Below are 16,183 nucleotides of genomic sequence, written 5' to 3'. Positions count from 1 at the left end.
AGTCTATATCTTCCATATCCTTTTCCACAGTAAATAGTGATGCAAAATATTCATTTAGTATCTCCCCCATTTCCAGTGGCTCCATACAAAGGCCGCCTTGCTGATCTTTGAGGGGCCCTATTCTCTCCTTAGTTACCCTTTTGTCCTTAATATATTTGTAAAAACCCTTTGGATTCGCCTTAATTCTATTTGCCAAAGCTATCTCATGTCCCCGTTTTTCCCTCCCGATTTCCCTCTTAAGTATACTCCTACTTTCTTTATACTCTAAGGATTCACTCGATCTATCCTGTCTATACCTGACATATGCTTCCTCCTTTATCTTAACAAACTCTCAATTTCTTTAGCCATCCGGCATTCCCTATACCTACCAGCCTCCCCTTTCACCCTGAGGAGAGATTGATTATACTGGGACTATATTCTTTGGAATTTAGAAGCATGAGGGGGGATCTTACAGAAACATATAAAATTATGAAGGGAACAGATAAGATGGAAGCAGGGAGGTTGGTTCCACTGGTGGGTGAAACTAGAACGAGGGGCATCACCTCCAAATAACGGGGAGCAGGTTTAAGATGGAGCTGAGGAGGAACTTCTTCACCCAGAGGGTTGTGAATCTGTGGAAGTCCCTGCAGTTTGCAGGGTTTGAGGTTTGAAGCAGTTTGAGGCTGCCCTCGTTGAATGTTTTTACGGCAAAGATAAACGTTTGAACAGGAAATGAGTTAAGGGTTGGGGTGAGAGGGCGGGGAAGTGGAGCTCAGTCCAGCCATGAGCTTATTAAATGTCAGAGTGGGCTCAATGGGACCAGATGGCCTACTCCTGCTCCTGGTTCTTATGTAAGTTAATGGAGACCGGAACCACCTACACTGGGCAAAGCCATCATCAAGTGAATATTGATTTTGTTGTTGTTGTTCTGAGGGCCTCAGCACCATTACAAAATCAAATGCGACTTCTTCACTTGCTCTTGAACCACATTTCCTGTTGTGCAACAAAAGATAAGTTTGACCAAAGCTTCTGTCTGAAAGCTTCACTGCACCTCATGCTCCCACAATCCAGGACGCCAGTATTGTCTGTCATTGGGTTTCAGGGAAAGCATGGCTCCCATTCAGGCAGGGATCGGAGATTGGCAGGGAGCTGAGGAATGTCAGCTTCAGAGGCTCCCTCCGTGGGCAGGAAGCTGAGAGCTGTTTTACCCACAGCAACTGAGGCGCCCTGACACAGATACCGTTCCTCCACCCGTCGAGTCTGGGAATTTGCGGGCGCTGCTAAACTGGAATGGAATGCTTTAGCAGACTCCGACATCTGCAGTGACAGAGTGTACCCTTGACATCTGCTTCTCCCAGCAGAAGAACACGCAACAAGATCGGGCACCAATGAAGTACTGGACGCCACCCAACTCTGTCGTAAGACACATAACTCAAATGAACCGTTGGTCCTGGGGAAGTGTGCGGGCATGAATGACCACAACCACACACACACAAAAAGCTACCAGAGCCATGCAACCATCGGTCTATTGGAGAGCATCCACATAAATTTTACAATCAGTCATCTCATCAGCAAAGAATTCCATCCTGGCTGCAGACGTGCATATCAGGGCTGAAGGACACGTGAAATGATTTGCTATCCAGGATGTTTCTGTGACAGGAACGATGCCATGACAGTGTAACTCCTGCCCTCTTTGGGGTGAGCAAGGAGGCTGCTTAACTCAGGCATACTCCGCCATTTTCACTCTCACCAAGAGCAGTAAAGAATGAAAGCACACACGTGTCTATAGATGTTGAGACCTAGTTTCAATTGAACCCATGTGTCCTCAAGAGACATTTTCTTGTCCCTGACCCTTCCCATTCCAGTTGTGCAGTTCCAGGGTTTGCAGCTGGGCCGGGGGGGAGCAATGGGAAACAAAAGGGAACCTGCCCTGCTGTTATAGAATCCCTACAGTGTGGAAGCAGGCCATTCGGCCCACATCGAACCTCCGAAGAGCACCCTACCCCGACCCTATAACCCCATGTTTCCCATGGCTAACCCACACATCCATGGACACTATGGGCAATTTAGCACGACCTACTCTGCACATCTTCAGACTGTGGGAGGAAACACGGAGCATCCAAAGGAAACCCACGCAGACACAGGGAGAACGTCTCCACACAGACAGTCACCCAAGGGTGGAATCGAACCCAGGTCCCTGGCACTGTGAGGCAGCAGATGAGTCTATCTCATCAAGGCAATTTGTGGCTGGAGGGTCTACCCAGTAAGAGTGTCCAGTCTAGATGTCAGCTTTCCTTTTTCAGTTGCAAAATTCCACTGGCTTTGGCAAGATGGTGGTAGAGAGGCTCTTATGATGAGAGGTTGAGTGAGTTCGGACTTTTCACACTGGAGAGAGGTGACTTGATCGAGATGTACAAGGTAGTGAGAGGTATAGAGAGAGTGGCTAGCCAGAGACTTTTCCCCAGCACAGAAATGGCTGTCACGAGGGGTCATAATGTTAAGGTGATTGGAGGAAAGTATGGGGGAGATGTCAGAGGTAGATGTTTTACACAGAGAGTGGTGGGTGTGTGGAATGCACTGGCAGCGGTGGTAGGAGAGTCAGAGACATTAGGGACATTTAAGTGACGGCTGGACAAGCGCACGGGGCAGTAAATTGAGGGGTGTGTAGGTGAGGTTGATCTTAGATAAAGATAAATGCTCGACACATCGTGGGCCGAAGGGCCTGTACTGTGCTGGACTGTTCCATGTTCTATGAATGTCCTGACAGGGGACCTCTGTCAGAGTGGCTGAGGTGGGTGCTGTTTGCAAGTTCTTCAAAGGAGCCTTCCACATACACCAAAGTTTCACCTGCACCTCCACACGTCATTTACCGTATTCCTTGCTCCCAATGCGGTCTCGTTTACATTGGGGAGGCAGGACGCCTACTCGCAGAGTGCTTCAGAGAACATCTCCGGAACACCCGCACCAACCAACCCCACTGCCCCGTGGCCGAACACTTCAACTCCACCTCCCACTCCACCGAGGACATGGCCTCCTCCATCACCACTCCCTAACCACCCGACGCCTGGAGGAAGAACCCCTCATCTTCCACCTTGTGACCCTCCAACCCCATGCATCAATATGGATTTCACTAATTTCCTCATTTCCCCTCCCCCCCCACCTTATCCCAGTTCCAGCTCAGCACCACCCCCATGACCTGTCCAACAAGTCCATCTTCCTTCCCACCCTCCCCTCCGACCTATCACCTTTACCCACACCTCCATCCACCCATCGCATACTCAGCACACACACACACACACACACACACCTCCCCCCACTGCCCCACCCCCCCCCCCTCCCGTTTATCTCTCCATCCCCGAGGCTCCCAGCCTCATTCCTGAGGAAAGGCCTATGCCCGTAACATCAATTCTCCTGTTCCTCGGATGCTGCCTGACCGGCTGTGCTTTTCCAGCACCACATTCTCGACTCTGATCTCCAGCATCTGCAGTCCTCACTTTCTCCTCAGCCTGTGGCACTGCCCTCTCTTCTTAAGAGAGGAAGGGACAACTGGAACAGGTCTACGTTCTTAGCCCCACCCTTCCCCTCCCCTCTTGCTGCCCATGTTGGGTGGCTATCCACTGGGCCTATGTTTCCATGGCAACTGCCAACCCTGGAGGAAGCCAGATGCTGAATCCAGTTGGCGTTGGATGGAGGGGGATGGGCAGTTAGATTAGATTTCCTACAGTGTGGAAACAGGCCCTTCAGCCCAACAAGTCCACACCGACCCTCCGAAGAGTAACCCACCCAGACCCATTTCCCTCTGACTAATGCACCTAACATTATGGGCAATTTAGCATGGCCAATCCACCCTAACCTGCACATCTTTAGATTGTGGGAGGAAACCCACGCAGACACGGGGAGAATGTGCAAACTCCACACAGGCAGTCACCCGAGGTTGGAATCGAACCTGGGACCCTGGTGCTGTGAGGCAGCAGTGCTAACCACTGAGCCACCATGCCGCCCATGTTAGCTGCAGGTCTTATTCAAACCCACCTCATTGTCTCACAGCCCCTTTGGTGAATGGCACCACCAGAGTGTCCTCTCCTGCCTGCGAAGGGGCATCTGGTCTGGGACAACACAACGACCCTGGGACAAGCCAAACAGAGGCCAGCCAGAGGATTTCTAGAAGCCTGGCCCTCAGCCACTGTCTCCATCGGCAAAGACCAATATGTCGCCACGACAACAAACAACCAGAACCACCGACCGGAAGCAGCAGGAATGGAACCAAATAAATTCCAGAAGAGACAATACAGCAGCTCTTCACAGGAGGCTGAGGGTGTCACCGAGACAGGGGACAAAATGTCTGCAAATCAACTTCCCAGCTCCCAACAACCCACAACCATGGCAACGGGCACCCGAGCATCTTTACACAAACCCTGAGCTCCACATCTCAGAGTAAGGAGGTTTCTTCTGAATTTCCGGTTGGATTTCTTGGTGACTTATCTTATATTGACGGCCCCTCTTACTCGTGAGAGGACGTGTTCTCTCTGTATCCATGCTGCCCAAGGGTGTCTCTCCCTCGATCGGCTGCCTTGTGGCACCACTGAGTGTAAGAACCTGAAAAAGGTACTTTTGTCTATCACTGTTTTTTTTGTCGAGGGTTGTGGGCTTCGCTGGACAAAGCCAGGATTTCACACCCATCCCCTAATCACCTTTCAGGGGAGTAACTTGCTGACATCATTCTAGAGGAGACAGGCAGGAGGCTGGAAGAGCACAGCAAGCCATCAGGAGGTGGAGAAGTCTGTGTTTTTTATTTGTCTCTAACCGAGGTCATTCCAGAGGGCTGTTTAGATTCAATCACATGGTCTGGAGTCACGTATAGGCCAGAACAGCTCAGGGAGAGAAAGAGAAAGACAGACAGAGCAGAAAGACATAATGGTGGGTGTAACTATCTTTCCCTCTTTCACAACAAATCACCTCTTGCAGACTTTCCTTTACTATTTGACCCTTCCAAGGATATCCTACACAATAGCTCTTTCAACAGAAAAGTGACAGAAGCAAAAATCAACTACTCCTGACACAAGATAATGCAACACTGATGCAGGCGATTTGGGCCAACCCATCAATAGAATCCACACAGTGTGAAAACCTTCTGCTCTGAACATGTTATTGAAAGAAAGTTGATTTGAGGAGTATGGATATCAGCCCAGATTCAAGCATTGGCGAGCTCTGAAGATCACAGTCGCCCACTTGTCACCCCTGCACTGTAGGTGGAAGGATTCTTTCACTCTGTGTGTTAGCAGTGATTGAAGAAGGCAGCTCACGACGTCATCCTGAAGGGCAGCTCACCACCATGTTTCGAAGGGCGTTTAGGAATGGGCGATGAATATTGGCGATCCCTGGGTCCCATGGGGTGAATAAAGAAGAAGCATGCAGGCCCATGAGGAGGAACGTGGAACTGAGGTTACAATGAGAGCAACCACTTATCGTACTGAACAGCAGACTTGAAGGGTCAAATGGCCTACTCCTACGGATACGTTTCTGTGTTTGAACATCCCAGTGAGGTGGATTGGTGGATGACGTGATTGACAGGTTGTGTGTCCTATCCTATGAAGCAGAAAGGAAGAGGCACAAGTCTAACAGAGGGCTTCAAACTGAAGAAATACCCTTTGGCAGCATGGATACAGATAGAACACATCCTCTCAGAGACCCGGGTTCAATTCCCGCCTCAGGCGACTGACTGTGTGGAGTTTGCACGTTCTCCCCGGGTCTGTGTGGGTTTCCTCCGGGTGCTCCGGTTTCCTCCCACAGTCCAAAGATGTGCAGCTCAGGTGAATTGGCCATACTAAATTGCCCGTAGTGTTAGGTAATGGGTAAATGTAGGGGTATGGGTGGGTTTCGCTTCGGCGGGTCGGTGTGGACTTGTTGGGCCGAAGGGCCTGTTTCCACACTGTAATCTAATCTAATCTAATCTAATCTAAGAGGCGCCGTCAATATAAGATACTCACCAAGAAATCCGACCGGAAATTCAGAAGAAGCCTCCTTACTCAGAGATGTGGAACTTGATGACACGGCAGTGGTTGAAGTCAATAAGATTGGTGTGTTTCAGGGGAATGAGATGGTTTATGAGAGAGAAGAGAAAGGGAGTTGATAATGTCGGTGAGAAAAATATGGGAGGAGGCTTGAGACCAAAATGAACATGAGCAGTAAGGTGACATGGTGGCTCAGCGGTGCATCCTCATAGCACCAGGGACCCAGCCTCAGGCAACTCTCTGTGTGGAGTTTGCACATTCTCCCCGAGTCTGTGTGGGTTTCCTCCGGTGCTCTGGTTTCCTCCCACAGTTCAAAGGTGTGCAGGTTAGAGTGGATTGGCCATGCTAAATTACCCGTAGTGTTCAGAGGTGTGTTAGTCAAGGGTAAACGTAGACCAGTAGGTTAGGGGGATGGGTCTGGTGGGTTACTCCTCGGAAGGTCAGTGTGGAAATATTGGGCCTGTTTCCACACTACAGGATTCTACTGATGGGTTGGGCCAAATTGCCTGTACCAGTGTTGCGTAATCTTGTGTCAGGAGTAGTTGACTTTTGTCTTAGTCGCTTTTCTGTTGAAAGGGCTAAATAATCAATCTGAAAGTCTCTCGTTCCGAATTCCTGATCTCCATCAGCAAGTTTAATGCTCTACTCAGTGGGAACTGGCTGCCAATATTTTTTTTCCAATTGTCACTTGTCTTCGATGGCAAAGAATAGTCTGCAGTGGGTGAGTTAGTTACACACTCAGTTCCCCTTCCTTCCTGTGTCGTGATAACATCTGTTCACCCGAGAGCTGGTGGAGACCTCAGCTCTCAAAGTTGCAAAGCCGAGGCTGCCGTGGACGCTTTCTTGAGATCTGACAAGCCCAAGGTGTTGTCAACATGAGGCCAGCTCGATTCCCGATCGGAATGAGTAAGTCCTGCTTGTCAAATGCGTCCGAAGTTAAGTCGAGAAGTTTGTTAGTGGTCGGTTGCATTCAGAGCTAGGCCAGGTAGATGTGGTGGAATTATGAACTATTTTCTGACAGAAGCTTAAATATTGCTAGAAGGGATGAACTGTCAGTGACACAAGGTCCCATTGGATTGCAAGGGAAAAGGAGGCAATTTGTTTCAGGGATATGTTGAACAAATCATCCAAGTCACAAAGACAGATCATACTAAAGGGCAGGGTGAGTGCCACTTCGGCAAAGTGGAGTGTTTAGTTTGTCTTCAACGCAACCCAAAACATTTCAAAGCTCCATAATCAGATAACGGGTGACAGAGGAAAGGCAGAAGGGGACCAAGAATTTTGCAAAAGAGATAGATTTCAAGCTGAGTCGTTACTTGAGAAAGGAATAGGGAAGGAAGCTCGGAGATTGTGGTTGAAGACTTGCTCACCTTTGATGGGGTGACAAATGGGGCTTACACTAGTGACCAGGGCAGACAGAGTTGAATTTCGATAAAGGTGGGGGGGGGGGGGGCTGTTGCGTTTTGGTAAGACAAACCAGGGCAGGACTTGCACAGCTAATGGTAGAGCCCTGTGGAGTTTTGCCGAACAAAGGGACCTCGGTGTGCTGGTACGTAGTTCCCCTGAAAGTGGAGTCGCAGGTCGACACTGTGGTAAAGAAGGCGTTTGGCATACTGGCCTTGATTGTTCAGAGCACCGAGTACAGGAGTTGAGGTGTTATGTCAAAGCTATGCAAGACATTGGTAAAATTAAATTTGGAGTGTGGCATTCAATATTTGCTGGCCTACTATAGGTAGGATGCTATTAAACTGGAAAGGGTGTAAAACAGGTATACAAGGATGTTACTTAGACTGGAAGGTTTGAGTTATAAGGAGAGGTTGGATAGGTGAAGGCTTTTTTTCCCTTGAAGTTGTCAGAGGCTGAGGGGTGACCTTCTGGAAATTCAGAAATCCATGAGGGGCATGGACGAGGTAAATAGCCTACGCCTTTTTTATCCGGGGTGGGAGGGAATCCAAAACGAAAGGGTGAGAAGGGAAAGATTGAAATGGCAGCTAAAAGGGGTAACTTTTTCACACAGAGGGTGGTGCCTGTATGGATCGAGCTGCCAGAGGAAGTGGTAGAGGCCGGTATGATTACGACATTTAAAAGATATTTGAACATTTGGGAAAGATTGAGAGAGATATGGGCCAAACGCTGGTGAATGGGACTAGCTCAGTTTAGGAAACCAGGCTGGAGTGGACAAGTTGAGTGGAAGGACCTGTTTCTGTGCTGCAAGCCTGTACGATTCCCCGACCAAACTAAGAGGGACTGAGAGCTCTTGCAAGTTTGCAAAGGGTAGGACACTGGCCAGGAAAGAGCTGGAATGGTTGACTCCGAGGATAAGACAAGCACAGACCAGCATTGGGAACATGCGAGCTCAGGCAATGGTGAAGACAGCTGGTGGTCCTGTGGTAGTGGATGGGCTTTGAGAACAAGAGAAGATGGGAGCAGAAAATCAACCCAGGAGCAAATTGAGTATCATGGGTTGTGAGTGATCTGGGTCAGCACTGATTAATAACCGAGTCAGGAAGGTGGGAGAAATCTGTACTTTAACAATGAAACTGTGTAACATTGTTGAACTTGCCAATATTTAATTGAAAATGATGACAGCTCATTCAAGATCAGGGTGTCTGAGTCCAGCGCTTGTTTGCTCCGTCTGCTATGCTTTTCGTTTCTTTTCTTTTCTCTTGTTTTTATTTCCTCATTTATTTTACCTGCCGCTTGATAAAGAGTTCGGTTGTGGCAATGGCATTATGCAGTCAGCCCAGCGCAGTAACAGAGCAGTCGGTGACGGGGCCAGTGTGGATTCAGTGGGCCCAGTGTGGACTCAAGTGACCCCAGTGTGGAGTCGGTGGGCTAAATGTGGACTTGACTGGGCCCAGAACAGACTCGAGTCAGCCCAGTGTGGACTCGAGTGGGCCCAGTGTGGAATCGAGCAGGCTCAGTGTGGACACAAGCAGGCTCAGTGTGGACTCGAGTGTGCCCAGTGTGGACTCGAGTGGGCCCAGTGTGGAATCGAGCAGGCTCAGTGTGGACACAAGCAGGCTCAGTGTGGACTCGAGTGTGCCCAGTATGGACTCGAGTGGGCTCAGTGTGGACTCGAGCAGGCTCAATGTGGACTCGAGTGGGCCCAGTATGGACTCGAGTGGGCTCAATGTGGACTCGAGTGGGCCCAGTATGGACTCGAGTGGGCCCAGTGTGGACTCGAGCAGGCTCAATGTGGACTCGAGTGGGCCCAGTATGGACTCGAGTGGGCCCAGTGTGGACTCGAGCAGGCTCAATGTGGACTCGAGTGGGCCCAGTGCGGACTGGAGTGGGCCCAGTGTGGACTCGAGCAGGCTCAGTGTAGACTCGAGTGGGCCCAGTGCGGACTGGAGTGGGCCCAGTGTGGACTCGAGCAGGCTCAGTGTAGACTCGAGTGGGCCCAGTGCAGACTGGAGTGGGCCCAGTGTGGACTCGAGTGTGCCCAGTGTGGACTCGAGCAGGCTCAGTGTGGACTCAAGTGGGCCCAGTGTGGACTCGAGCAGGCTCAGTGTGGACTCCAGTGGGCCCAGTGTGGACGCGAGTGGTCCCAGTACGGACTCGAGTGGGATCAGTGTGGACTCGAGTGTGCCCAGTGTGGACTCGAGTGGGCTCAGTGTGGACTCGAGCAGGCTCAGTGTGGACGCAAGTGGGCCCAGTGTGGACTCGAGTGTGCCCAGTGTGGACACGAGCAGGCTCAGTGTGGACTCAAGTGGGCCCAGTGTGGACTCGAGTGGGCCCAGTGCGGATTGGGGTGGGCCCAGTGTGGACTCGAGCAGGCTCAGTGTAGACTCGAGTGGGCCCAGTGTGGACCCGAGCAGGCTCAGTGTGGACTCGAGTGGGCCCAGTGCGGATTGGAGTGGGCCCAGTGTGGACTCGAGCAGGCTCAGTGTAGACTCGAGTGGGCCCAGTGTGGACTCGAGCAGGCTCAGTGTGGACTCAAGTGGGCCCAGTGTGGACGCGAGTGGTCCCAGTACGGACTCGAGTGGGATCAGTGTGGACTTGAGCGGGCTAAGTGTGGACTCGATTGGGTCCAGTGTTGCCTCGAGCAGGCTCAGTGTAGACTCGAGTGGGCCCAGTGCGGATTGGAGTGGGCCAAGTGTGGACTTGAGCAGGCTCAGTGTGGACTCAAGTGGGCCCAGTGTGGACTCGAGTGTACCCAGTGTGGACGCAAGTGGGCCCAGTGTGGACTCGAGTGTGCCCAGTGTGGACACGAGCAGGCTCAGTGTGGACTCAAGTGGACCCAGTGTGGACACGAGCAGGCTCAGTGTGGACTCAAGTGGACCCAGTGTGGACACGAGCAGGCTCAGTGTGGACTCGAGCAGGCTCAGTGTGGACTCGAGTGTGCCCAGTGTGGACACGAGCAGGCTCAGTGTGGACTCGAGCAGGCTCAGTGTGGACTCAAGTGGGCCCAGTGTGGACTCGAGTGTGCCCAGTGTGGACTGGAGTGGGCCCAGTGTGGACACGAGCAGGCTCAGTGTGGACTCAAGTGGGCCCAGTGTGGACTCGAGTGTGCCCAGTGTGGACACGAGCAGGCTCAGTGTGGACTCAAGTGGGCCCAGTGTAGACTCGAGTGTGCCCAGTGTGGACACGAGCAGGCTCAGTGTGGACTCAAGTGGGCCCAGTACAGACTCGAGTGTGCCCAGTGTGGACGCAAGTAGGCCCAGTGTGGACTCGAGTGTGCCCAGTGTGGACTCGAGCAGGCTCAGTGTGGACTCAAGTGGGCCCAGTGTGGACTCGAGTGTGCCCAGTGTGGACTGTAGTGAGCCCAGTGTGGACACGGGCAGGCTCAGTGTGGACTCGAGCAGGCGCAGTGTGGACTCAAGTGGGCCCAGTGTGGACTCGAGTGTGCCCAGTGTGGACGCAAGCGAGCCCAGTGTGGACTCGAGCAGGCTCAGTGTGGACTCGAGCAGGCTCAGTGTGGACTCAAGTGGGCCCAGTGTGGACTGGAGTGGGCCCAGTGTGGACTGGAGTGGGCCCTGTGTGGACTCGAGCAGGCCCAGTGTGGACTCAAGTGGGCCCAGTGTGGACTCGAGTGTGCCCAGTGTGGACTCGAGCAGGCTCAGTGTGGACACAAGTGGGCCCAGTGTGGACTCGAGGGTGCCCAGTGTGGACTCAAGTGGGCCCAAAGTTGACGCGAGTGTTCCCAGTACGGACTCGTGTGGGATCAGTGTGGACTCGAGTGACCCCAGTATGGACTCGAGTGTGCCCAGTGTGGACTTGAGTGGGCTAAGTGTGGACTCGAGTGGGTCCAGTGTGGACTCGAGGGGGTCCAGTGTTGCCTCGAGTGGGCACAGTGTGGACTTGAGCAGGCTCAGTGTGGACTTGAGTGGGCCCAGTATGGACTGGAGTGGGCCCCAGTGTGCTCTGGAGTGGACCCAGTGTGAACTCGAGTATGCCCAGTGTGGACTCGAGTGACCCCAGCGTGGACTCGAGTGGGCCCAGTGTGGACTCGAGCAGGCCCAGTGTGGACTCGAGTGGGCCCAGTGTGGACTCAAGTGGTCGCAGTGTGGACTCGAGTGACCCCAGTGTGGACTCCAGTGGGCCCAGTGTGGACTCGAGCAGGCCCAGTGTGGACTCGAGTGGGCCCAGTGAGGACTCAAGTGGTCCCAGTGTGGACTCGAGTGACCCCAGTGTGGACTCGAATGGGCTCAGTATGGACTCAAGTGGTCCCAGTGTGGACTCGAGTGACCCCAGTGTGGACCCGAGTGGGCCCCGTGCGGACTCGAGTGACCACAGTGTGGACTTAGGCGGGCCCAGTGTGGACTCGAGTGATCCCAGTGTGGACAATAGTGGTCCCAGTGTGGACTCGAGTGGTTCCAGTGTGGACTTGAGTGGGCCCAGTGTGGACTCGAGTGACCCCAGTGTGGACTCGAGTGGGCCCAGTGTGGACTCGAGCAGGCCCAGTGTGGACTCGAGTGATCCCAGTGTGGATAGTAGTGGGCCCAGTGTGGACTAAAGTGGTCCCAGTGTGGACTCGAGTGGTCCCAGTGTGGACTCGAGTGACCCCAGTGTAGACTCGAATGGGCTCAGTATGGACTCGAGTGGTCCCAGTGTGGACTCGAGTGACCCCAGTGTGGACTTAGGCGGGCCCAGTGTGGACTCGGGTGATCCCAGTGTGGGTTCGTGTGGGCCCAGTGTGGACTCGAGTGAGCCCAGTACGGACTCGTGTAGGCTCAGTACTGACTCGAGTGACCCCAGTGTGGACTCGAGTGGGCCCAGTGTGGACTCGAGTGGGCTCAGCACAGACTCAAGTGGGCCCAGTACAGAGCTGAAACTTTATTGCTGGAACAGCACAGCAGGTCAGGCAGCATCTAGGGAACAGAAGATTCGACGTTTCGGGCACATGCCCTTCTTCAGGCATGTGCCCGAAACGTCGAATCTTCTGTTCCCTAGATGCTGCCTGACCTGCTGTGCTGTTCCAGCAATAAAGTTTCAGCTTTGATCTCCAGCGTCTGCAGACCTCACTTTCTCGGCCCAGTACAGACTCAAGTGGGCCCAGTGTGGACTCGAGTGGTCCCAGTGTGGACTCGAGTGGGCTCAGTGCGGACTTGAGTGATCCCAGTGTGGACTCGAGTGAGCCCAGTGTGGACTTGAGCGGGCTAAGTGTGGACTCGAGTGGGTCCAGTGTGGACTCGAGGGGGTCCAGTGTTGCCTCGAGTGGGCACAGTATGGATTCGCGTGGTCCCAGTGTGGACTCGAGTGGGCCCAGTACAGACTCAAGTGGGCCCAGTGTGGACTCGAGTGGTCCCAGTACGGACTCGAGTGGGATCTGTGTGGACTTGAGTGACCCCAGTGTGGACTCGAGTATGCCCAGTGTGGACTCGAGTGGGCTCAGTGTGGACTCGAGTGAGCCCAGTGTGGACTCAAGTGGTCCCAGTGTGGACTCGAGTGACCCCAGTGTGGACTCGAATGGGCTCAGTATGGACTCGAGTGGTCCCAGTGTGGACTCGAGTGACCCCAATGTGGACCCGAGTGGGCCCCGTGCGGACTCGAGTGACCACAGTGTGGACTTAGGCGGGCCCAGTGTGGACTCGAGTGATCCCAGTGTGGACTTGAGTGGGTCCAGTGTGGACTCGAAGGGGTCCAATGTGGACTTGAGTGGGCACAGTGTGGAATCGAGCAGGCTCAGTACGGACTCGAGCAGGCTCAGTATGGACTTTAGCGGGCTCAGTGTGGACTTGAGTGGGCTCAGTACGGACTCGAGTGTGCCCAGTGTGGACTCGAGTATGCCCAGTGTGGACTGGAGTGATCCCAGTGTGGACTAGAGTGGGCTCAGTGTGGACTCGAGTGACCCCATTGTGGACTCAAGTGGGCCCAGTGTGGTCTCGTATGTGCTCAGTGTGGAGTCAGGTGGGCTCAGTGTGGACTCGAGTGGGCCCAGTGTGGATTTGAGTGGGCCCAGTGTGGATTTGAGAGGGCCCAGTGTGGACTCGAGTGACCCCAGTGTGGACCTGAGTGGGCCCAGTGTGGACTCGAGTGACCCCAGTGTGGACCTGAGTGGGCCCAGTGTGGACTCAAGTGGGCCCAGTGTGGATTTGAGTGGGCCCAGTGTGGATTTGAGAGGGCCCAGTGTGGACTCGAGTGACCCCAGTGTGGACTCGAGTGTGCCCAGTGTGGACTCGAGTGACCCCAGTGTGGACCTGAGTGGGCCCAGTGTGGACTCGAGTGGGCTCAGTACGGACTTGAGTGACCCCAGTGTGGACTCGAGTGACCCCATTGTGGACAATAGTGGTCCCAGTGTGGACTCGAGTGGTTCCAGTGTGGACTCGAGTGGGCTCAATGTGGACTTGAGTGGTCCCAGTGTGGACTCGAGTGGTCCCAGTGTGGACTCGAGTGGGCTCAGTACGGACTTGAGTGATCCCAGTGTGGACTCGAGTGACCCCATTGTGGACAATAGTGGTCCCAGTGTGGACCCAAGTGGTCCCAGTGTGGACTCGAGTGATCCCAGTGTAGACTCGAGTGGGCTCAGTACGGACTCGAGTGGTCCCAGTGTGGACTTGAATGAGCCCAGTACGGACTCGAGTGAGCCCAATGTGATCTTGAGTGGTCCCAGTATGGACACGAGAGGGCCCAGTGTGGACTCGAGTGGGCCCAGTGCGGACTCGAGTGACCCCAGTGTGGGCTCGAATGGGCTCAGTATGGACTTGAGTGAGCCCAGTGTGGACTCGAGTGGTCCCAGTATGGGCTCGAATGGGCTCAGTGTGGACTCGAGTGACCCCAGTGTGGACCCGAGTGGGCCCCGCGCAGACTCGAGTGACCCCAGTGTGGACTCAGGCGGGCCCAGTGTGGATTCGAGTGACCCCAGTGTGGACAATAGTGGACCCAGTGTGGACTCGAGTGGTCCCAGTGTGGCCTCAAGTGGGCTCAGTACGGATTCGCGTGGTCCCAGTGTGGACTGGAATGGGCCCAGTGTGGACTCGAGTGGGCCCAGTACAGACTCAAGTGGGCCCAGTGTGGACTCGAGTGAGCCCAGTACAGATTCAAGTGGACCCAGTGTTGACTCAAGTGGGCCCAGTGTGGACTTGAGTGGGCCCAGTACAGACTCGAGTGTGGCTAGTATGGACTCAAGTGGGCCCAGTGTGGACTCGAGTGGTCCCAGTGTGGACTCGAGTATGCCCAGTGTGGACTCGAGTGGGTCCAGTGTGGACTCGAAGGGGTCCAATGTGGACTTGAGTGGGCACAGTGTGGAATCGAGCAGGCTCAGTATGGACTCGAGTGGGCCCAGTACGGACTCGACTGGGCTCAGTGTGGACTGGTGTGGGCCCAGTGTGGACTAAAGTGGGCCCGGTGTGGACTAGAGTGGGCCCGGTGTGGACTGGAGTGAGCCTAGTGTGGACTCGAGTGAGCCCAGTGTGGACTGGAGTGGGCCCAGTGTGGACTGGAGTGGGCCTAGTGTGGACTAGAGTGGGCTCAGTGTGGACTCGAGTGGGCCCAGTGTGGACTCAAGTGGTCCCAGTGTGGACTCGAGTGGGCTCAGTGTGGACTCGAGTGGGCCCAGTGTGGACTCAAGTGGTCCCAGTGTGGACTCGAGTGGGCTCAGTGTGGACTTGAGTGGGCACAGTGTGGAATCGAGCAGGCTCAGTATGGACTCAAGTGGGCCCAGTACGGACTCGAGTGGGCTCAGTGTGGACTGGAGTGGGCCCAGTGTGGACTAAAGTGGGCCCGGTGTGGACTAGAGTGGGCTCTGTGTGAACTCGAGTGAGCCCAGTGTGGACTCGTGTGACCCCAGTGTGGACTCAAGTGGGCCCAGTGTGGACTCGAGTGACCCCAGTGTGGACTCGAGTGTGCCCAGTGTGGACTTGAGCGGGCTAAGTGTGGACTCGAGTGGGTCCAGTGTGGACTCGAGGGGGTCCAGTGTTGCCTCGAGTGGGCACAGTATGGATTCGCGTGGTCCCAGTGTGGACTCGAGTGGGCCCAGTACAGACTCAAGTGGGCCCAGTGTGGACTCGAGTGGTCCCAGTACGGACTCGAGTGGGATCTGTGTGGACTTGAGTGACCCCAGTGTGGACTCGAGTATGCCCAGTGTGGACTCGAGTGGGCTCAGTGTGGACTCGAGTGAGCCCAGTGTGGACTCAAGTGGTCCCAGTGTGGACTCGAGTGACCCCAGTGTGGACTCGAATGGGCTCAGTATGGACTCGAGTGGTCCCAGTGTGGACTCGAGTGACCCCAATGTGGACCCGAGTGGGCCCCGTGCGGACTCGAGTGACCACAGTGTGGACTTAGGCGGGCCCAGTGTGGACTCGAGTGATCCCAGTGTGGACTTGAGTGGGTCCAGTGTGGACTCGAAGGGGTCCAATGTGGACTTGAGTGGGCACAGTGTGGAATCGAGCAGGCTCAGTACGGACTCGAGCAGGCTCAGTATGGACTTTAGCGGGCTCAGTGTGGACTTGAGTGGGCTCAGTACGGACTCGAGTGTGCCCAGTGTGGACTCGAGTATGCCCAGTGTGGACTGGAGTGATCCCAGTGTGGACTAGAGTGGGCCCAGTGTGGACTCGAGTGACCCCATTGTGGACTCAAGTGGGCTCAATGTGGACTTGAGTGGTCCCAGTGTGGACTCGAGTGGTCCCAGTGTGGACTCGAGTGGGCTCAGTACGGACTTGAGTGATCCCAGTGTGGACTCGAGTGACCCCATTGTGGACAATAGTGGTCCCAGTGTGGACCCAAGTGGTCCCAGTGTGGACTCGAGTGAT

General features: G+C 54.3%; 1 protein-coding gene across 5 annotated transcripts in view; it reads left to right on the top strand.

Moving 5' to 3' along the window:
• The first annotated feature begins 6,571 nt into the window (after window positions 1-6,571).
• LOC122552354 (putative adhesion G protein-coupled receptor E4P) overlaps window positions 6,572-16,183 on the top strand; it is a 136,203-nt gene continuing 126,591 nt past the window's right edge. For 4 of the 5 annotated variants that reach the window (XM_087983536.1, XM_087983534.1, XM_087983535.1 and 1 more), the window contains exon 1: window positions 6,765-6,896. In XM_087983536.1, coding sequence (XP_087839662.1) covers window positions 6,866-6,896 — 31 coding nt within the window. In that variant the 5' untranslated portion in view covers window positions 6,765-6,865. Of the gene's footprint in view, window positions 6,712-6,764; window positions 6,897-16,183 lie in introns of those variants that run through there. The other variant, XM_087983537.1, reaches the window with a different exon arrangement.

This window comes from Chiloscyllium plagiosum, unplaced genomic scaffold (assembly GCF_037043375.1).
Source record: "Chiloscyllium plagiosum isolate Xiang-an unplaced genomic scaffold, Cpla_swu_hap1 HiC_scaffold_45, whole genome shotgun sequence".
Taxonomy (NCBI): Eukaryota; Metazoa; Chordata; class Chondrichthyes; order Orectolobiformes; family Hemiscylliidae; genus Chiloscyllium; species Chiloscyllium plagiosum.
This window is presented reverse-complemented; position numbering and strand designations above follow the sequence as displayed.